At 33.4% G+C, this 23,257-nt stretch overlaps 1 protein-coding gene across 1 annotated transcript; it reads left to right on the top strand.

The window, feature by feature from the left end:
* The first annotated feature begins 5,599 nt into the window (after positions 1-5,599).
* Positions 5,600-23,225, top strand: LOC127247980 (protein MOR1). Its single transcript, XM_051270098.1, has 54 exons — positions 5,600-5,980; positions 6,173-6,278; positions 6,417-6,540; positions 7,164-7,243; positions 7,337-7,514; positions 7,601-7,665; positions 7,767-7,849; positions 8,030-8,115; positions 8,258-8,371; positions 9,209-9,328; positions 9,792-9,894; positions 10,392-10,528; positions 10,686-10,751; positions 10,851-10,962; positions 11,341-11,384; positions 12,054-12,125; positions 12,203-12,307; positions 12,404-12,509; positions 12,887-12,999; positions 13,094-13,181; positions 14,074-14,174; positions 14,572-14,679; positions 14,797-14,902; positions 14,979-15,058; positions 15,138-15,287; positions 15,363-15,438; positions 15,515-15,639; positions 15,724-15,834; positions 15,918-16,067; positions 16,163-16,237; positions 16,326-16,407; positions 16,511-16,629; positions 16,726-16,830; positions 16,913-16,987; positions 17,300-17,395; positions 17,480-17,581; positions 17,949-18,050; positions 18,204-18,386; positions 18,503-18,614; positions 18,841-18,917; positions 19,024-19,103; positions 19,368-19,430; positions 19,545-19,668; positions 20,219-20,338; positions 20,418-20,495; positions 20,580-20,738; positions 20,823-20,981; positions 21,086-21,183; positions 21,328-21,484; positions 21,571-21,687; positions 21,790-21,885; positions 22,002-22,073; positions 22,162-22,459; positions 22,554-23,225. The coding sequence occupies exons 1-54, from the start codon at positions 5,821-5,823 to the stop codon at positions 22,817-22,819; spliced, it is 6,084 nt and encodes a 2,027-aa protein (XP_051126055.1). The 5' UTR covers positions 5,600-5,820; the 3' UTR covers positions 22,820-23,225.
* Positions 23,226-23,257: the final 32 nt, after the last annotated feature.

The following is a 23,257-nucleotide window of genomic DNA, read 5'->3' as shown; positions in this document are numbered from 1 at the left end:
TTCACTTTAGACTTGTTCATCTTAATAGTCTTTATACATATAATCTATATGGTCTCGTTCAATAATTAATTTATCTTCAATTTTATTTTTATTTATTCAAATATCGTCGAACATTTTGTGGTTTTATTTATTTATATCACATTGAACAATTATTATCTGATTAACTTTTTATAATTAATAAAAACTATCAAAAATAAATAATAAAAATCTAGATGATTAGGAATCTACATATCAAAACAGCAAAGTCACGCTATAGAGAAATGAAATTAATTAATTATAGTTTGGTGGTGTCGCCATAAATAGTTGTATATATATTAAGGGTAAAACCGTAACTTAAGAACATGGTTTCGGAGGGTGACGTGGACCACTAGAAGTTTGGCTACTAAATTTATCTGTTCAACTACAAATGGCTTTAAAAACAATAAATTACTACAAGTAGCTATATACTTAACGTGGCCAAAATAATTGGCCAGCTTCACTCGTGCATGCATGCATGCACGCACGTCGGGCTCGACCTGTGATCCTTCCTAGCAAATACCAGTCAGATTATTCAATCAATTTTACGTTTCAAACTGAAATTTCACGTAAATAAATAAATTAAAATTTCCATGCTAATCTTTTAAATAGTCTATCGTGTACTTTTAGAATTTATTGAGAAAGTCCGCTTAATAATAATAATAATAATAATAATAATAATAATAATAATAATATAGTTATATTTTATCATTTCATAAAAAAAAAGTTAGCATTTCACATAAAATATTATTATTTATCTATTATCGACAATATTCCTTATACTTCACACACACATATATATATATATATATATATCTCAAACCAACATAAAAAAAAACAAACAAACTCATAGTTGGAGAATTGATTTGATTGAATAAAGAGATGTGATTTGATTATATGTTAGAATTGTAATATAATATATATATTTGATTAAAAATAAATTTAAAATATATTTTAAAATTTCATAAGAATTATATTTCAATCAAATATATTTAATATATTTGAATATTATCTTGTAAAGTAAAAACTTTCAATTTATGTAGTTTAAATAGATAATATAGATGCATAATCAATATAAATTAGTAATTTAGAAAAAAATAGAAAATTTTAAATATGTATACATATATTAATTTATTTAGTAGATATATAAAAATAAGATATTACGTACACATGAATCATACTTTAACAAAATTAAAGAAATAATTAAATAAAATAAAAAGTTTAATAATCAAACATACCAAATACTGTATTGTACGTCTTCAATAGACAAATATACACACATATATATAAATTTTAAAATAAAAGTCAATTATATATAACTTAAATATTAGAGATCATTTTGTCAACAAACTCCTATTGCTTTATTTAAATGAAAAGGAATGTATAAGTTTGGGTGTGATTATTTTGTGTTTTAATTTAAAGGAGATTCTTTTATCTGATTTATAGGAAATTGGTATGGATCAGTTTCTTTTAATCCAAACTACCAGTTTTTTATTATGTGAATTATGCGTTTTCGGAAAAAATATATATATACTACATTCGTCCGGTTTAAGGGTCTTTTTTTGCGTTATGATATTTGAATATTAATTATTATATTAGAACGTAAGACAAATTAAGAAAAAATTGCACAAGTATTTCAATTAGTGTTTTATAATACTAATAGAAGAATATTTATATAAAAAATTATATAAATATAATTATATTATTAATATTAAGCACAACGTAAAAGGTAAATGTGACCTTAAAGACTGACGAACGAAGTATTTCTTTTTCTCTCTCACAAAGCATCATATCAAATATTATTTTAATATCAAATTACTCAAATCAAACTTTTTTTGAATCTCGGTAGTATATTAACATTTTTGGATATACTCCCCGCATTCAATAATAAAAATATATTATTTTTTTCCATAAAAAATCATGTCTAACCCACTTATCAAAAATATATCTTAGGGTTTGCAATTGATGAAAACTTTTAATTGAGATAAAATTTTTATAAAAAATATCTTGATGTAACATTTCGAATAAAAAATAAATATCTAATTTCATAAACTTTTAAAATTAATGAAAAAAAAAAACCCTTAAATTTGTAGTATGAAATTTAATTCAACTAATAGGGTGGGGGGAATTGAATGAATATGTCTTTTTGGGAGGGTTTGGACTTGGAACGTGTGGAATGTACAATTTGTTCGTCCTATGTAGGTTTAAATTTAATTTGTTACATGTCTCAGCATGTGCATGTGCATTTTCTTTTTCTTATTTTGGTTCACACTTTTAAATGAGTTATTATTATTATTATTATTATTATTATTATTATTAAGCACGTAATTAAATAGAATAATTATATAACATTGTATAAAATTATACTATTAATGAATGAAATAATAACCTCTTTATCTCATCATGGTATTTTGTTATGGAGCCTAATTCTTTAATTGAAAAAGTATTCACTATGTTCACCTTGCATCATTTTTCAATTGCGAATTCGAGAAAATAATAATAAAAAATACAATATTTATATAAAAGTAAAAAAGACTTGATATAAAAAGTAAAAATAATTATTACAAAAGTTAAAAAATCAAATATTCAACCTAAAATAATATATTAATATTGTTGACACAATTCTCCACACCGCACACCAAAAATTATTTCATAAAAAACTATTGCGTGAAAGAGCATTGTATTGACTCACAGTCCAATTTTCTTAATAGTATAGTTATTATACCGTCAATATAGCTATATATATATTTTAAAAAGTTTTAATACTCTCTTAGTTCCAATATAATAGTTTTATTTACTATTTTTGTCCGTTCCAAAACAATAGTCTTATTTTCATAAATAACCATATCACCATAAAAATTGCCCATACTTTTTCATTTTTATTACACAATTGCCACTATTTTTACTTTAATACACTCACAAAATGCAAAAAAGTCTTTTATTCATACTTTTTACCAACTACCAATATAATATTAATATTCCTTAAATCTCGTGTCCAACCCAATTAAGACTATATTTATGGGATGGAGGGAGTACTATTTATCAATAATACTTTTTTAAAAATATACTCCATCCGTCATGCAAATGTGTGCTCATTTGACCGGACACAGATTTTAATAAAAGTGAGTAATAATTGTTAATTTTTTCTTTTATAGTTAAAAACAGTATAAAAGTGGAATGTTTTTTTGCTTAAAAAAGAAATAAGAATATTTTGCGATGACAATCCACAAAAGAAAATAAACATAGATTTGAATATTTGAGGGAGTATATCACATTAAATATATATATATTTTTTATAAAATATTATATCAAATACTCCTCCTGTCCCACTTAAATTGTCCATTTTTGTTTGGATACGGAGTTTTAGTTATTAGATACTTAATAAGTAATTAAAAATTATAATATTAAAAATAATTATGATTTAATAAATATAATTATAGATTAATATTAAATAACACCATAGTTTACTTAAAATAACAAAAATTACAAATTATGAATCTTAAAGTAGGATTAAAATGTATAATTATATTTTAAAAAAGACAAATTATATGAGATAAATTAAAATTAAAAAGTAGACAAATTAAGTGAAACCGATGAATTATTAATTTTGTTTTATTTAAAAAGTTTTAAAAATCTAAAATTTAAAGAACCTCTAGCCTATATTTGATACTTGGATTTCTATTGAAGAATATTCTATCCAAAATAATATAGAATAATCCAAGCTATATAAACACTCACAGTCCATTCTGTTTTGTTTTATCTTTTGCATTTATTACATATTTAATTTTGTATGTATATACAAAATATTATATCAAATAATTATTTTACAAAACAACCTATTAACAATAATAATAATAGATAATAATAAATAACCTCTTGCTTTAATAAAAAATTAGAGTACTACTTGTGTTATAACTTGGGCCGACAATGCAATTTATTTTATTTTATTTTTTTTACTTAATAAGAAATAGGCCCAAATTTGCCATTTTTAAAGTTTAGAATAATTTAATTTTGATTCCAAATCAAAATTAATACTCCGACCCCCACCGAAGGCATAACTTGTATCCATGCGCTTCATACTCGCCCGGAGTTCGCTCCCAGAAATATAGCCATCCCTGCCCCCTCACGTCAATCCCACGAGCCTCTTATCCATTCTCATTGAATCACGGCGGAAGACCACGACTCAGGTGTTTCATTTGAGCGTATATAAGGAAAAAATATAATTAATGAATAATTAAAAATATATTAATAAAAATAATTATTATATAATAAAAATAATTTTAGATTAAAATAAAAGTAATTAGTATAATTGAAATTAAAAAATTTAAAATGAAATCAAAATATATAATTATTTTCTAAATAAAAGTGATAGAGAATAATCGCAGTAGACACTGTACGATAAATTTGATATATATTTATAAAATATTAAATCAAAATTATTATTTAAATCAAAATCTGAATTATGTAGGGTGTGTTTGTACTTGGTTCGAAGTTTTGAGTTTGAATTTTTGAATAGTTAAATTTGAATAGCTTAGATGTTATATAAATAGATATTTATGTAATATTTTCAATGTAAAATAAATTTGTATTGTAATATATAAAAAAGTAATTATTTAATTTAATATTTTTAAATAAAAAAAACTCAATAGTAAAAATCCGTATTGAAACTTAGGGTGTGTTGGTTTGAAGGATTTTGGAGGATTTCCACTATTCATCCAATTTTTTTCCCCCAACATCAAATCAAACACCTATTTTTTATTTTTTATATTATACTAAAAATCAATTTTACATTCAAAACATCACATCAAACCCTATTTATATCACATCATACAACTATTCAAATTCAAAATTTTTACTATTCAAATCCCAATCCAAAATCCAAACCCCCAAACAAACACACCCTAACAAAACAAGACGTGTTTATTAGTTTAGTATTTTAGTTTGATAGTAAGTTTTTTATTTTTTCAGTTTAACGAAAATATGAATAAAAACACAGATAAATACATTACAGCACCCAAGCACCCGAGAAATTGGACTAATTTTGAAAATTAAATTAAATAAAATATAAATATAGCCGTTTCATAATGGTAGGCATGCCGGCAAAGTGAATAGTGGAATACCTTCATCCATCTTCCGGTGGTCGCTCAGATTTTCCATCGATGCCACGTGGATCAATCACAACAGTCCGATCAGGCTTTGCAAACTAATCATCGGTTCAAAAACTGCAGTGCAGAATATTTAAAGTGGACGTGACCGCACAAGAGCATGCCCACCCATCCTAATTTGAAATGTTTCTATGTTATATTTTACAGCCTTTTGTCTTCTCTCCGCTCCTTCCAGTGGACCCCACAATCGTCCCCTTCAAATTACACCGCTCAACCACAACGGATGAACCACTGTTCCACACGCGCCTCTCGAGATTCAAATTCACGCTTAAATACAATTGGCCTGAAGATCCACGTGGGAGTTTTCTATTGGTCCGTGTACACACGCGGTTAGAGAACAGAAAATCTAATCATACCCTAACGTAAAACATAAATTTAGGTTTTCTCGCTTGCTGTTTTTCATTTTAATTTTATTTTTTTTAATTGTGAGGAGAGAGAAGGGGGAAGAGGAGAGAGGGGAAAGAGATTTGCGTACGCACCCCGACCTTCGCACACTCCCATTGGTACTCGCCGGCACTCGGCTGAGTGGACGCGGGCGGAACTCATCCGGCGATTGTTTGAATTATCTCGTATTGTGTATTTAGATCGGTATATTTGTGAGTAGATATTTCGTTTTTTTTTTTCTTCGAAAAAATAGAAAATGTCGGAGGACGAGAAATTACTGAAGGAGGCGAAGAAATTGCCGTGGGAGGACCGATTGACCCACAAGAATTGGAAAGTGCGAAACGATGCTAATATTGATTTGGCAGCCGTTTGCGACTCCATTACGGATCCTAAGGACCCGCGGCTGCGTGAATTCGGTGAGGAATTGGTTTTAAATTTTGTAATAGATCTGATTTTCTGTGATTATATGTGATTTTTGGGTGTACCGTGGTTGATCTTTGGAAGAAACTTAATAATGTGATTACTTTGATGTCCGCCGATCCGTTTTTAATTTGTTCTTTTTAAAAATTTGTTTTCAATCACGCATTAATATTGGAGTTTTTGATTAGGCCATTTTTTTAAAAAATCTGTGGCGGACTCCAATGCACCCGTCCAGGAGAAGGCTTTGGATGCGCTCATTGCATTTTTGAAAGCTGCAGATTCTGATGCTGGGAGGTATATATATTATTGGAGAGTTATTTTGTTTGTATTTTATTTGTAAGTGTTGCTCAACGGTTTGAGCAGAAAATTGAACTTATTAAATATATAATTAATCTTTTTATTACTGTTTATGTAATTATGTGCTGAATTTAGATTTGCAAAGGAGGTATGCGATTCAATAGTGGCTAAATGCCTAACTGGAAGGCCTAAAACAGTGGAGAAAGCACAGATGTCTTTCCTGCTATGGGTGGAGTTGGAGGCTGTTGACTCATTCCTGGTATGTGCTGGGCGAGTTTGAACATTTTGAGCAAAGTATAGTAACCATTAACCAATAATATGTTGGTTAAGAATTGTCAATGCCTGGATCTTCTTGCCTGTTTTAAAAAGCTAACATGACGATGAACATTGCAATGCACTAAAACCCATCTGCTTAGTTACGGGAATGGCTCAAATGTTGCTCATCACACAAACAGCATTTCCTTGACAATGTTAGATTCTTGTAGCTATGGTGATGGTACAGGATGATGAGTGCTGCAGTTATGCATACATAGCTTGTATATGCAAATTTTCTATATTCTACAGGATTTTTAATGTTGGTAGAATTGTGTTAGGAAGATTACTTAAACCATTTTCCTAGACAAGAGTGATTAAAGAACTAGGTTTCTATCTGCTTGGAATATTCTGTATTACTTATTATTGTAATGTGCTGAGTGCTGTTAGTGGTTTTTTTCTTGCTGCTGGCATTATTTGTTCTCGACCACACCTGAATGTTACATGATATGCATTGGTTAAAAGTGGATAGTATGTTGTCGAAGAAAGCTTGTTTTTTATTTTGTTGTTTTTACGAGGTCCCTTCACTATTGTAGATTTCCAAATAAATGTCCGTTATTTATTTTGTAGGATGCTATGGAGAAAGCTATTAAAAATAAAGTTGCTAAAGCGGTTGTCCCTGCAATAGATGTCATGTTTCAGGCATTAAGGTATGAAAGTAATAGCTGATATATTGATTTTCGCATATATTTTCTGTTTTGTTATTTTATACTTAAATGAAACATGGTTGTGTAATGAATCAGTGAATTTGGATCAAAAGTAATACCACCCAAAAGATTATTGAAGATGCTTCCTGAGCTTTTTGATCATCAAGATCAAAATGTTCGTGCTTCCTCTAAAGGGCTCACACTAGAGCTTTGCCGTTGGATAGGGAAGGAACCTGTAAAATCAATATTGTTTGAGAAGATGCGAGATACAATGGTTGGATAATTTACCGTTTCTTTTCTCTGTTTCCTTATTTTCTTTGGATGCAAAGTCCTGATTCGCTGTACTTATATTTCTTTTAGAAAAAAGAGTTGGAGGCTGAGCTCACCAATGTGTCTGCGACTGCAAAGCCAACTCGAAAAATTAGGTAATTAATTATTATGTTACATTTTACTAGATATTACTTTGTTGTCAACTAGTTCTGCTTTGGCATTGTGTATGCGGCTTACTGAAAAAGTTAATTTAAAGGTCTGAGCAAGACAAGGAGCCAGAACCAGAAGTTGTTTCTCAGTCTGGGGCATCTGGTCCAGTGGAAGAAAGTACAGCTGATGGTATGTAATGGTTGTGTTAAACTGTTATATTCAATTCATTACTATAGATAGTTTTAAGGAGGTTAGGATAGACAATTGGAAACTTTATTAAGATATCGTGATTAATTTTATTCTTGTGTGTAGCATTAGCCTGGTTCCCAGTGCCCTTTTTTCATCTTCTGACACGTCTTATTCTTCCAGTTCCTCAGGAGATTGATGAATATGAACTTGTTGATCCTGTTGATATATTGACACCTTTGGAGAAGTCTGGATTTTGGGAAGGAGTGGTAATAATATCTATTTACACTGTTTAAATTTGGCTATACTTAGGTCAAGTTTCTTGCATTGTTCTATTGTACCAGAATGTTACATTGTGCATTGGGAATTTTGTTACTTATGCTGGTTTTGGTATATTTGACTTTATTTCAGAAAGCTACTAAATGGTCTGAGCGAAAAGAAGCAGTTGCTGAACTAACCAAGCTTGCATCTACCAAAAAGATTTCTCCTGGGGACTTCACAGAAGTTTGTCGAACATTAAAAAAGGTTTGTTGTGGGTTTGTATTGGCTATTATTTTTAAGATATAGTTATTATACAGCTGGTAGTTAATGTTTTAGCATTTTGTATTTTTGTTTGTCTTTTATATAGGGTGTGATGGCTGATGTCCTTTACTTAAAGGACGGGATCTTGTTTTGGTTGTATTATAGTCTAATGTCCCCAGCTTACTATGGTTGCAAAATAATGATCTCAATGAAAAAGATAGGATTGTAGAACAATTGGAGATTTGTTTGGTTTGTTTACTGGAAAATCTAGATTATCCAACTTAATATTTCAACGGTTATGCTTTTTATGGTAAGGCTTTGAGCCACTATTCATGCTTACTGTTCATTCCAAAGCTAATCTGTTTTTGAGAAAACAGAATATATTTCACCCTTGTTCTCTCACTTTGTGGTCTTCATATCATTCATTGTTGATGCCTTTGATCCTTGCATTGATGAATGAATGCATGATGGCGTGAAAGCTGTCTTGCGATCCTTATGAAAAATTTACCCTGTTAATGGATTTGACTGCTAGAAACATTTGTAGAAGCTCTTGTTGTAGTGTAGTGTAGTGCAGAAATGGTGCTCTATGTGGAGGGAGTGATTGCTAGGATATGTTTATTCATAAGGAATGAGCATGTGATAATAGTGCCCAAATCAATCCAGTATTTCAACGACGTGCAATACGTACTGGATAAATATGGTGGTGATATTAATAAATATCTAATGCATTGCGCTGTCACCTGAAGTTTGAGATTGCAGTTTATTAAGTTGATTTATAGAGTGACTTTTTAATCCTTATACTTTCTTTAATTTTTTTTTTGTTTAATTTTCTTTTTGCAGCTTATTACAGATGTGAACATAGCCGTAGCAGTTGAAGCTATCCAAGCACTGGGAAATCTTGCTAAGGGTCTTCGGAACCATTTCTCAAACAATTCTCGGTTCTTATTGCCAATACTACTGGTTAGCTTATTTACTGTGGATTTACATTTTTTTTCCTGTCATAATTGTTATTATATTATATATTTGTTTCGAATCTGTAGAATGTATTCAAACTTATACATGAAGATGATTTATTTTTCTGGCTATAAAGTATAACTTCATACTGTGGCTGGGGAACCTTGGATATGGATTATGTGATGAATCCCAGTAATTATTATCGCAATTTAACAATAAAGCGGTTTCCATTTCAAAATTTGTATGCTTTCTTATTTCTTCTGGTTTAAATTCAAACTGGGTTTCCCCAGAAGAAAGTACACGTGACTTATTAACTACCTTCATTATCTAAAAGGGAGCATTATAAACGTGCCGTTGAATGTTGTAGCCATTTAAGTTAGCATTGTCTATTTCTTCGAAACATTTATGTGCTAATGATCTGCCATCTAATCACTGATGCATTTGATTTTGATCTTTAATACTGAAATAGGAAAAACTGAAGGAGAAGAAACCTGCTTTGTCAGAAGCTCTTACACAAACTCTTCAAGCAATGTACCAGTCAGGATGCTTAAATCTCGCAGACATTGTAGAAGGCAGGATCTGTGACCTTTCCATGTCTCTGCTTATATTTCATTTTTTTGGAGATAATCACTGGGATTCTTGCTTGCCATTGGATCATGCTTTAGCTGTAGTAATATTACATTAGTTATGCATTAACACGCATCATATCTGTGATGCCTCTTTGTTCTTTCCTATCCTCAACTTTCTTCTATTCATCTTTGATATTATCTTGTGGATGATGGTGTTATTGTATGGCCACTACATGTCTATCAGTATTGCAAGTACAAATTGTCTCCTTGAAATTGGGGCATATAAGGTGTTGATGGCATTGATGCTTTCAAGTGAATGTTCAATATATTGTACTTTAATCTATGATGGTATCTTTTGGTTGTGCTCTGCTGTCCTTTTCTGCAAATGACCTTCATGGCTGAATTTATTCACAGACTGTAGATACATGCTAGCTGTTCTGTTTTTGTTAGAAGGCATTTGGAACCTGTTGAAATAAGTTTTTTATTTTATTTTTTTGCAGATGTCAAAACAGCAGTAAAGAACAAAGTTCCTCTTGTGAGATCATCGACATTGAACTGGGTTACTTTTTGTATTGAGACAAGTAACAAGGCAGCAATACTTAAAGTGCACAAGGAATATGTTCCAATCTTTATGGAGGTTGGTCAATAGTTGGTGCAATTTTTTTGTCAGAAACTAAATTGAACTTTCATTTCAAAATTTATATGTATATATGTCTTTTTTGAAAGTTTGTTTCATTAATATTTTTATTTAGTTATCTCATTGTGAACTCTGTACTGATTCATGAATTTTTCAGTCCCTCAATGATGGAACACCTGAGGTGAGGGATGCAGCTTTCTCTGCTTTGGCTGCTATTGCTAAGGTATTATTCTTCAGGATACTGTATCTTGCTTTCTAGTTTACTATCATGGATCTCTTTTTAATTAGTTTTTCTTGTGAATTCTTTTGATTTTTTGTCCAGATGGTTGGTATGAGGCCTTTGGAGAGATCACTGGAAAAATTGGATGATGTTAGGAAAAAGAAACTTTCAGAAATGATTGGGACAGGGGACTCATCTGCTGTCCCTGGTTCAGGTTTGTAACACAATGCTTATCATCAACCTAGATTCACATTATTTATTGATGCTATTTAGAGATAGCAATGAGATGGGTTTGGGTTTGGTGATGTATGATTCATCTCCGAGTTGGGTGTTCCTTTTGTGGGATATAAACTATTTGTTTTATATAAAGATTTCAAATAAAAAGTGATTTTTATTGAAAAGCTTTTTTGCAATATGCGGGGGAGCGTGCTCTCCTCCACACCAATCTAAAGCAATGGTACTTGTACCGGTCCTCCCCATGATCCTCCCCATTGTCCTAGTGCTTACTGTTACCAACATCAGTAGGCGACCATATTGCTGTTCTATATGATTATTTGTTTCTTGACATGTGTATTCATTACAATAATGTCAGTTGTGGTAGCTCAATCTTCTGGAGGAAGTTTGCCTTCTGCACAGGTTAGTTGGTTTCTTTTTTCTTTTTCTTTTTCCCACTTCAATAAAATTCTTTATAAAGAACAAATATGGTATCAAGCCGAGTTGTGTTTAGATTCTGCATTATTTTTTTGTACAAATGGCATGCATTCTTTTGTATTACTGCCCTGTATCTGCCGAAAAGCTATTTTCTAGAAGCTATTTGTCCTTATAAATACTTTCATATGAGTCACATTTACTTGATCACTATTAGATGGAATGTGTACATGAAAGCTCCGCAATCTCTTGTATGTATACTCAATTGTTTCATTGGAGCCTAAGGAGTAGTGAACTAATGTTTTCTATAAGATGATTGTCTAGTAGTGAGCAAGTTAAAAATAGGGCCTCTCTTTCCTTCCATTTTATATTCTGCAAATAGCTTGTGTTGATTGCTAGCGAGGCGACTATTGGGATACACATGTTTTTGCTGATTGCTGGAATGGCTTTTATTTAAACAATAATTATATTATTGGTTAGTAACTTCATATGGTTTTGTGTGATCATTATTGCTGTTTTTGTTGTTGTTATATGATCTTCAATGATCGGATTCCTTTATTTGCAGCATCTTTCGGTGAGGAACTTCTCTTGATGTGGCATTTATTGTTGTTTCTGATTTTCAGTGTGTTTCCATTGCTCTGTATTATCATCATGCAGGCCTCTGATGGATCATTGGTTAGAAAATCAGCAGCTAGCATGCTTAGTGGAAAGAAGACTACAATGGCTGCTGTAAGTCTTTTAGGGGCTCATACACTACAGGTTTTCCCACTTATGTTACATGGCTAATATCTTTCCTGTTTTTTCAGCCTGTTGCTGTTAAGAAAGCTGCCTCTGGAAAATCTGTTGCCAACAAGAAAGGTGATGGAAAAGGTCCTAAAGTTTCCAAGCCTTCAGAAGTGGAGGTTGTTGAGGTAAAGTTTTTCTCTTGACATGTGCTATCATGATAATGAATTTGGGTTATTAAAACGTCATTTATTTGATTACCTGCGGCATGACTCTTTTTTCAGCCAGAAGAAATGAGTTTAGAAGAGATTGAGAGCAGATTAGGATCCCTGATCCAGGCTGATACAGTTACACAGCTTAAGAGTGCTGTGTGGAAGGAGCGGCTTGAAGGTTTGCATCATTAAGATTTTAACTGGATTACAATAAAAAAGTCAATATAACTTGTATAAGTTACAATACTAAAAATTTTGTTACAATTTTTGGCAATTTCAGTTGCTTTTAGTTTACCTGTTTAATTATTTTAATTGGCCATTAAGGTTGACCATAAGAGATGATCCCTTAAATGCATGTCAGTTTGATCTGGCACTGTATCTATCACATTTTATTTTCATCTCTCTTTTTGACGGCCAATTATTTCTCACATTAATATATTCTGACATGCCAGCAATTCATCTCTCTCGTGTGTGTTTGCCTATGCTGCTCAGATGTGATTTTGTGTCTAAAATGTTGTAGAAAGTGTTTGAACACTTTACAACTGTTTGTTGCAGCTATCATGTCTTTCAAAGAGCAGGTAGAAGCCATAACAGACCTCGACTCATCAGTTGAGATTCTGATCCGCTTACTTTGTGCCGTTCCAGGCTGGAATGAAAAGAACGTTCAGGTATGATTTGCAAGCACTTGGTGGTGTTATACTAATTGCCTTATTCTTGTTAGCTGAAGGACTAAATAATTCTCTGACCTATTCTGATGTGCAGGTCCAGCAACAGATGATTGATATTATAACACACATATCTTCAACTGCATCCAAGTTTCCTAAAAAATGTGTTGTGCTTTGCCTTTTAGGTCAGCAACTCTTTTTGTTTCCACTGGAGTTAGTGTACTAATAGCGCACGTAACAGTGGACTTCTAACTTTTTTTTTTTTTTTTTCACTATCTCCATTTCCTGTATATTGATTGTTTGGAATTTATTATATCATGATTAACTGTTATTGGAATTTTTTGTCCCCTTTGGCTTTATCGATCACTTTCTAGAGATATGTTTGTTGCAATTATTTGTTTCCTCTTTGTATATATTTTTGTAAGTACACTATATTGTGTTAAATTGGGACCTGATACTTAATGTTTAATTTTTATCAAATATCAAATATTTAAGCATGGCAGCTGCATTTATGTCATGTTTTTCTATTTTTATCCTTGCGCAAACTTCATGGATAGTCTGTTATTTTGTCTTAGAGCCTTCCTTTTGCTATTGGCGGGTTCAAAAGTTTGTGCTAGTGCCTTGTATATTTGTATTCCTGAATCCCATCTTGGTCCCTTGGTTTTAGGTTTAGGATTTCCCTTCAGATATATTATTATTATTGTCATCATAATCATGGTTGTTGGTTGTTATTATAATATTGGTGTTTTATTTCAAAGTTTCGGCCTTGTGATCTTCAGTCATGCTAAGAAGCGCTAACCCTTTGGTAGATCATTTTGCAACATGTAACTTGTCCTAAGACTCAAATTCATCTATTGATAAACTTTTACATTTAAAAAAAAGGTTTAAATGCTGTTAGCCGTCAATGCGTCTTACTACCCACTATCAGCTTGTGCTTTTGATATGTGTTTCAAATATGTGTTTGAAAGGGATGATGGTGAATTTGACTGTGTTTGTGTTGCCTTTTCCTAGGAAATTAGAATTTTTTTTTGTATTGATAGAGTTATTGATAGTTACACAAATCTGATTTGTTGACAGGTATTAGTGAACGAGTTGCTGACATTAAGACTCGTGCTCAGGCTATGAAGTGCCTTACCACATTTTGTGAAGCTGTGGCTCCAGGGTTTATTTTTGAGCGGGTAATTCTACTTACACAAAATTTGAACTTTGATGTGGGTTGCCTGGGGGTTGTTTGGTTGCATCTCATGAGTCATGATATTGTGCCAGGTAGATGGGTATACTAATTTTTAAATTTCTGACTTTACACGATTGCTTTGCCAGACTTTCCTTCTCTTATTGGTATCCCAACAATGTTATTTGTTGCACAGTTTACTAATATAAGGGGAAAAGGATACTTAAATACATGCCTATGCCATTTCTGATCCCTTGAATTGGTTTGATGTGGTATCTACTTGAAAACTATTAGACATGGTATTATATAGGGAAAACCAATTTGGATGGTCGGGCGGCATTTTCACTCTTTTTTAAAAAAATAAAAATTGTTGGGTTAACTGCTTGCTATTTCTATTGTTTCAGCTCTATAAAATTATGAAGGAGCACAAGAACCCCAAGGTTCTAAGTGAAGGGCTATTGTGGATGGTTTCTGCAATTGATGACTTTGGCATTTCTTACATTAATTTAAAGGTGCTTTAAACTTATTTGTTAAAATTTTATTCTATATAATCATATATATAAATTTTTCTTTTCTCATAAGTAACGTTTATATATATATATATATATATTACTTGGCTGCTGTTTCAGGAATTAATTGATTTTTGCAAGGATATTGGTTTGCAATCTAGTGCTGCTGCTACTAGAAATGCTACTATCAAACTGATTGGTGTTTTACACAAGTTTGTTGGCCCAGGTGCTACAAATACCTTTTGGAATTTCCTCATTTTATTGAACATACAAAAATTGAATGACCGCTACTATCCTTGTAGATATTAAGGGTTTCCTCTCAGATGTTAAACCTGCTCTTGTAAGTGCACTTGATGCTGAATGTGAAAAGAATCCATTTGAGGTACTTGTTGGTTAAATTTATGGTTCAACAGTTTCTTTTTCCCCAGTCTGTTTTCACTCCATTAGTTTAATATCGTCAGGGAGGAGCTGCAGCTCCCAAAAAGACTGTGAAAGTAAATGATTCAGCGGCATCATTGGTTGCTGGGGGCATGGATGGTCTTCCTCGTGAAGACATAAGTGAAAAAGTCACTCCTACTTTGTTGAAGAGTCTGGAGAGTGCTGATTGGAAGGTAGCGTTGGTTATATGCAAAAGAGAATAAAATCAATCTTAGTTGAATGCATTAACTATGTTGTTTTTGAACTAGATTCGTCTGGAGGCTATTGAAAGTGTTAACAAAATTCTGGAGGAGGCTAACAAGCGTATCAAACCAAATGGAACTGGTATATTGTGTGGCTCTTAATTACTCTACTGCTATACCTATGTATAAATGTGCCAACCAGCTTTTCTTACTTGCAGGAGAGTTACTTGGAGCTCTGAGGGGCCGTTTGCACGACAGCAACAAAAATCTGATTATGGCAACATTGTCCACAGTTGGAGCATTGGCATCTGCTATGGGCCAGCCAATTGAGAAGACAAGCAAGGTTCTTGCCGGAAACCGGTCAATAAATTTATTTTATTTTCCCTTCGATAGATTTTGATGATTTTCAGTGTTATGTTTTATGCAGGGAATTCTGTCAGATGTCTTAAAATGCCTTGGTGATAATAAGAAAAACATGAGGGAGTGCACTTTGTGTACCTTAGACTCTTGGCTTGCAGCAACTCATCTTGACAAAATGGTTACAATCTGACGCCTTGTACTTTTTTCCCCTTGATCTATTTATATGATTTTCTAACCTTAATTGCTGTCTCATTTCTTTAGGTCCCATACATCACAACTGCTCTTGTGGATGCAAAGCTTGGTGCAGAAGGGCGCAAGGATCTTTTTGACTGGTTGTCAAGACAACTTGTTGCGATGAGTGACTTTCCGGATGCTGTACATCTTTTAAAACCGTGTGCTGCTGCTATGACGGTATATTCTCCAACAAACCAATATATTTTAAAATCTTAACTGGTTAATATTGACTTCTTTCATTCCTTATCATGATATTATTCATTAATTTCCAGGATAAATCTGCTGATGTTCGTAAAGCTGCTGAAACATGTTTCAATGAGATTCTAAGGGTTTGTGGACAAGAAACGGTATGTTGGTTGTGGAGTTCTGTGGTCCTATATATTGTGAATCAAGTATCTCTAGTATCAATATTAATATAATCTGTTTGTTGTGTAGATCGTCAAAAATTTGAAAGATATACAAGGTTCTGCATTGGCTATTGTTGTTGAAAGATTGAAATCTCATGGGGCTTTTCAGGGTATTCTTTTCCCCTTCAATCCTTATCACTCTCTAGATTGACATGGAAGTTACTTTCTTGCAAATTGCTATGTTGAGATTTTATGCTGCTTGTTGGCCTGCAGAAAATTTTGATTCTGGCAGAGCAATTTCAACTGGCATTACTTCTAAGAGCAACACTTCAAAGATTGGAAAACCGACAGGCTATGGTGCGCAACGTCCAGGAAATAGAGCTGCTGCTTCAGTAAGTTATTTCATGTTGGAAAGTATTTAATGTTACTCCAATAAAATCTTAATGTGTGCGTTTCCATATATATATATATGTTTTTATTCTACTCAGAGGAATGTTCCTACTGCCAAGGGATCTAGGCAAGACTCAATTATGTCAGTTCAAGACATAAACATTCAGTCACAAGCTTTGATCAATGTCAAGGATTCAAACAAGGTTTGATCAATATGTCTTGATATATGCCAGTTACTTACTCTTTGTGTATGTCATGGATTATGACTAAGTGATACTTTTACAGGAGGATAGAGAGAGAATTGTGGTTCGAAAATTTAAATTTGAAGAACTACGTTTGGAGCAGATTCAAGATCTTGAGGTTTCTATTTGTTGAGCATTGATTGCAATATTTTGTGATTTATTCCATCATGATCGTTGGATATTGCCATTGAATGCATTGCTTCATATTGAATTAAGTTTTATAATCAAGGGGATTGGTATACTAACAAAATGTAGATGACTTGTGCTTTTTAGAACTTTTACCTTTTTATTGGTATTAATTTTAAACATGAACGCAATGCTTTAATTGGTCTTGGAAGTATCTAGATGATGAAGTCACTTTGTGGATTAATTTCATCCACAGTTTTACTATTTCCTTAAACTGAGTGTCAGTTCTTCAATTTCTCTGCAGAATGATATCATGAAGTACTTCAGGGAAGATTTGCACAGGAGGCTTCTAAGTGCGGACTTTAAGAAGCAAGTTGATGGGATTGAGATGCTGCAGAAGGTTCTATTATTATGACCTTTCACACTCCTTTTGAAGTGGATATAAAAGGGTTTAGCTTGAGTTGGCATTCTTTTTTCGTTTCAGGCTCTTCCATCTATCAGAAGGGAGTTAATCGAAGTCTTGGATATCCTCCTGAAATGGTTTGTGTTGAGGTTCTGTGAGAACAATACATCATGCTTATTAAAGGTACGCAATCTTCATTTATTTGGAGTTCACCAGTTATATTATTTGTAAATAATGATATTATGCCTGTTTTGATTTTATATTGTGATTGATGTTTTGGTATGATTTCTTGAAATGATATTTATTTAATTGTTTGGTTTGGTTAAAAACAAGCTGTAATGTTTTTGAAATGAAGGTTTTGTTATGCATTTCTGAATAGTTTGTTAAAAAACTAAATGCATTATATCGTGAGACTAGAATACCTAGTCTGAATCAGTGCTAATGGCACAACAAAATTTGGCTTCACTTTTTATGTACTTTTTTATGATATATGAATCTATATTCTCTTTCTATGCACCTGATGTTTTCGTCTGTCCAATATATTGCTAAGGTGCTGGAATTTCTTCCCGAACTTCTGGACATGTTGAGGAATGAGGGATACACTATGACTGAGGCGGAGGCTTCAATATTTATTCCTTGCTTGGTTGAAAAGGTAATAATATATTCAAGCTGCGTATGGATGATGTGCACTGTTTTCGGTGTAGTATTTTTTGGGTTTTTGGCTGTTATTTCTCCATAGGCATGTTGTTAATCTAACTAAATTTGTAATTTTATTTTTGGAATTTGTTATCTTTTCCTGCTGCAGTCTGGGCATAACATTGAAAAACTTAGAGAAAAGATGCGGGAACTAATGAAGCAAATTATCCACACATATTCTGCTGCAAGAACTTTTCCTTACGTTTTGGAGGGCCTACGTTCGAGAAGCAACAGAACAAGGATAGAATGTGCTGAACTTGTTGGGTTCCTACTGGATAACTATATAGCTGAGGTTACTTGATAATTTTCTGAACTATTGTGAATCTCATTACTTACTGATGTATAATTGATGATTTTTTTTTTATATAATTTTTATCCTTTATGGTTTATTTTTCTAACTCTTATCAGATAAGTGGGCAATTAAAATCCTTGCAATTTGTTGCAAGCTTAACTGCTGAACGGGATGGAGATACTAGGAAAGCTGCTTTAAATGCTTTGGCTACAGGATATAAGATTCTAGGTTGGTTTTATAGCTTTCATGGTGCTGCTTACAAAATGTTGAGTTTTATTTTGTATTTATTTTTTTGTAAAATTATTGCCAATTGATCTCTATAAATTTGATATAGAAGAATGATTTTACACTGATACACACTGATATCATTGTTAGTTCTGGTGGAAGCTCATCATGTGTGTGTGGATTGAGGTTTCCTTTTGTCTGATCATGATGGAACTAATTTGTGCTTTAGGTGATGACATCTGGAGATATGTTGGGAAGGTGACTGAGGCTCAAAGAAGTATGCTGGATGATAGATTTAAGTGGAAGGTTTGTACATTATTTTGCTTTCTAGTAGATTTATTTCCTTTCCACCTGCCAGCTATATATATATATATATATATATATATATTAAATTTTTGTTTGCATCTTCCAGGCTCGAGAGATGGAGAAGAGGAAGGAAGGCAGGCCAGGGGAGGCTAGAGCTGCCTTGAGGCGTTCAGTGAGGGATAATGTGTATGATATGTTCCAGTCACTCTTTTCCTTCATTGTTTTACCATTTGGCAGTTCCATACACCTTGAAACATTAACACTGCTATATTTCATTTTCTTTTCGGATCCTTCAATTGGTGGTTTTTTAACCGAATATTGAAGCATGTGAGGAATTGGTTCCCTTCTATATTTGGGCAAGATACCTCAATAGCTACTTTGTAGTTAAACCTGCTACTGTGTATATATATATATATCTTTATGATCTGAAATGGTTTTTTTGACCTGCAGAACTGATCCTGCTGAGCAAAGTGGGGAGGTTTCACGCCTGGTGACTGGCCCTATCTTCAATAGGTGACTTACCTATTGTGCTATTTTAATGTTTTATCACTGATTTTTTTGTTTATGCACCCAGGCAGCATTGCTTTCTACTTGATGTGAACATTTTTTCTTTTTTTTTTTTTTTAGAGAGAATTATGGTCATGTTGAAGTTCACACTGATAGAGTTCCACTGCCTCAAGCTTATTCTAGTATGGGGCCCACAGACTGGAATGAAGCTTTGGATATTATTGCATTTGGTTCACCTGAGCAGGTTTGTTTAAATTAGGTTGCAGAGTCAAAGGAAGCACACTCAATGTTATGCGTTTATGTTAGAACAATTTCAGTTGTGGTACTCGAAAGAACTCATATGCTTCAATGTGTTTGAATGCTTTTGAAATTGAGTTAAACATTTGCTGTTTAACTTAAAGGTAGAATTAGTTGCCCCATAATAAATGGTTTTCTGAAGCGGCCCTGATGATTTATTCCCAAAAGTTTGTTTGTATAATGAGCTCAAAATCTGCTTTGAGGAAACTTTTCTAATGCATTTTGAGTGCACTCTGGGCTATTGTTTACCCCGTAATGATATTGTCAAGCTGCTCTGATGATTTATTCTCGAAAGGCTTTTGCATTATGGGCTCAAAACTTGCTTTGAGAGAACTGTTCTAGCGCATATTGTGTGCACTCGTTTGTGAACTTCAAGCCTTCCTCTTTCTGAAGTAACGTTGTCAATATGATATATGCACATATCAACCTCTCTTCTCTTAGCCTCATTTTGTTTTTTGTTGTGATGGAATTTTCCTGGAAAATATTCTTGGCCGCAGTCTGTCGAGGGAATGAAAGTTGTTTGTCATGAATTGAATCAAGCAACTGAGTCAGAAGGGAGTGCATTGGATGATATAGTGAAAGATGCTGATAGACTTGTCTCATGCTTGGCAAATAAGGTAATACTTCTGTTTAATTTTCTCTTTTGGTTTGTCTTTCCACCATGTTTTGCCACGACTCACATTTTTTGGGGAACAGGTGGCAAAAACTTTTGACTTCAGTCTAACAGGTGCCTCTTCAAGGTCATGTAAATATGTCCTGAATACTCTGATGCAGGTAATAGCTCTACTTTAGAAATTTTCTTGTCCTGATTTCATTTTCTGCATTTATTTACAGAAACTACCATCCTTATTGGTGCAGATTTTCCAGAACAAGAGACTAGCTCATGCAGTTAAGGAAAGTACACTTGATAGCCTTATTACAGAATTGTTACTTTGGCTTTTGGATGAAAGGGTTCCCCAAATGGATGATGGCAGTCAACTATTAAGAGCTCTGAATGTTCTGATGTTGAAGATACTGGTAATTCATTTTTCAAAACGTTTATTCTTATTTGTGGGGAGGATGGTAAGTTCACCTACTGAGATCACTGGATTCTACATTTAGGATAATGCCGACCGAACTTCATCATTTGTTGTTCTTATAAATCTTCTGAGACCTCTGGATCCATCAAGATGGCCGGCTCCAGCAATAAATGAGTCTCAAGCTACTAGAAATCAGAAATTTTCTGATTTGGTAGTTAAATGTTTAATTAAGCTCACTAAGGTACTGTGTTTATTTTAGTGGCTTATCATATTTTCTCCTACTCCTCTTTGCTTTACTATGAAACATCCTGTACAATTTTTTATGATCCCTTTCGAACATGATAGGTTTTGCAAAGTACAATATATGATATAGACCTGGATCGCATCCTTCAAAGTATTCACATATATCTACAAGAGTTAGGAATGGATGAAATACGAAGGAGGTGGCTTCCATAATCTTTATTTACAACCAAATTATTTTTCTTATTTAATTTGTGATGGTTTGATTGCTATTGTATCTTCACGATATTTTCAATACTTTGTTCTCACCTTTCCTTGTTTCTTTTTCGCATGATTTTGTCACAAAGAGCTGGAGCTGATGACAAGCCACTACGCATGGTTAAAACCGTTTTGCATGAACTTGTTAAACTTCGTGGAACTGCAATCAAGGGCCATCTTTCTATGGTCCCAATCGACATGCAACCCCAGCCTATTATTCTAGCGTACATTGATCTTAATCTTCAGGTGGCATCTTCTCTCTAGTCTTTATACAGTTGCTTGTATTGATGATTCTAAGTCATTAATGGTTGCTCTTGAATACATATGAACAGACATTGGCAGCTGCCAGAATGTTAACTCCAACTGGACCTGTTGGGCAAACTCACTGGAGCGATTCTACTGCAAACAATTCAGCTCCTGCAACACACTCAGCCGATGCCCAATTGAAGGTATTTTGCACTTATAAACAGTTATTTTTCATTCATCTTGCATTGTCCATTCCTTTTGCTTGCACTTAATGCAACTAATTCGTAATGTCTGTATTTTACCAGCAAGAACTGGCTGCAATATTTAAGAAAATTGGTGATAAGCAAACTTGCTCAATTGGTCTGTATGAACTGTACCGCATCACACAATTATATCCTCAGGTAATTTGTTTCCATCTTCTGATGGGAACGGTTTGTCTCATTTGATATTTATTCTGCGTGCTCTGGCAAAACTTTTCACTTGTTGTAGTTAATCTTATATGCTCGATTGCACGCAGGTCGACATTTTTGCACAGCTACAAAATGCCAGTGATGCATTTAGAACATATATTAGAGATGGTTTGGCTCAGGTCTGCATCTGAACTATATACTGAAGATTATTTCTTCCAGCTTGCAACCACCTCTTATCCTCTTGTATATAATATCATGTTCTGGCAGATGGAAAGAAATGCAGCTGCAGGAAAGACACCTACAAGTGTTCCCCTATCCACCCCTCCGCCAGTGGCGCTCAACCTTTCTCCGAGACAAGGCCCTCTATCCCCTGTAAATACCAATCAATTGAATGACTCGAGAAATCCATCAGCAAGAGCCGAACCAACAAGTTTTAGTTTGCCACCATCATATAGTGATGATGACAAGCATGGTAATGCCATTGCCCCAAGACTTACCAGTTACGAGCAAACAGCGCTACAACAGAGCTTGGAAGATTCAAGAAACGACAGATTACCTTCTGGCGGTAATTAGATCACATCTAAGCACTGTTACTGATGCTTCTATGCTCTCTCATCTTTCGGAAAGACCTGACCGATTATTTATCCCATTGCTTGCAGTCACAAATGGGGCATTAGACGCCATTAGGGAAAGAATGAAGAGCATCCAATTAGCAGCAGCCACAGTGGGCACAGACAACCGAAACCGGCCATTGGTACAAGTAAATGGCAATGTTATCAACAACCCTCCAGTTTCTGAAGGGCAAGGTACCACCAGTAGTAACAACACTGTGCAGAGTGGTATCCTTCCTATGGATGAGAAAGCTCTATCCGGCCTCCAAGCTCGCATGGAGCGACTCAAAAGTGGATCATTCGATTCCCTTTAAACCGCTGGTTTTTTCCGAAACAAAATATCATCTAGCCCTACAAATGATGCCTGCCATTGTTGTAAATGCCAGTAGAGGAAGTATTGTCTGTCTACTCAGGTTTAAGGCTGAAGATCCAGAAAGAGTTTATTCCATTGTAATTTTGTTTTACTGAGTGGCAGAAGGTGTGTGGTTATACTACTGTCAGTATTAGTTATAGGAAGGAAGCAGCTCATAGCCACTGCTATGGTCTATGAATCGATTAGTCACCCCCATCCTCTACAAGTTAGTTATTCTCTCTCATTCTGTTGCTGCAGAATTACATCGTTTTTTTGGCTTCTGTGTGTCTTATATGTTTTGAGTGATTGCAATTCCAAATACAAATTTCAGTAGTGAGCTTTTGGCTTAATATAAGGTGATTGATGTACTTACATGGCTCACATTTTATTTCTATATACA

This window comes from Andrographis paniculata, unplaced genomic scaffold (genome assembly GCF_009805555.1).
Source record: "Andrographis paniculata isolate CXL003 unplaced genomic scaffold, ASM980555v1 Contig32END, whole genome shotgun sequence".
NCBI lineage: Eukaryota > Viridiplantae > Streptophyta > Magnoliopsida > Lamiales > Acanthaceae > Andrographis > Andrographis paniculata.
Note: the sequence above shows the minus strand (reverse complement) of the source record. Positions and strands in the feature narration are given on the sequence as shown.

What these genes read in the sequence shown, in the direction of transcription:
- LOC127247980 (XM_051270098.1), top strand. Translation starts at nt 5,821, where the DNA reads ATGTCGGAGGACGAGAAATTACTGAAGGAGGCGAAGAAATTGCCGTGG. An exon ending in TTCCTTGCTTGGTTGAAAAG is followed by an intron (nt 18,051 to 18,203) that starts GTAATAATATAT and finishes TTCCTGCTGCAG; the next exon opens with TCTGGGCATAACATTGAAAA. An exon ending in TCCTGAATACTCTGATGCAG is followed by an intron (nt 20,496 to 20,579) that starts GTAATAGCTCTA and finishes TTATTGGTGCAG; the next exon opens with ATTTTCCAGAACAAGAGACT.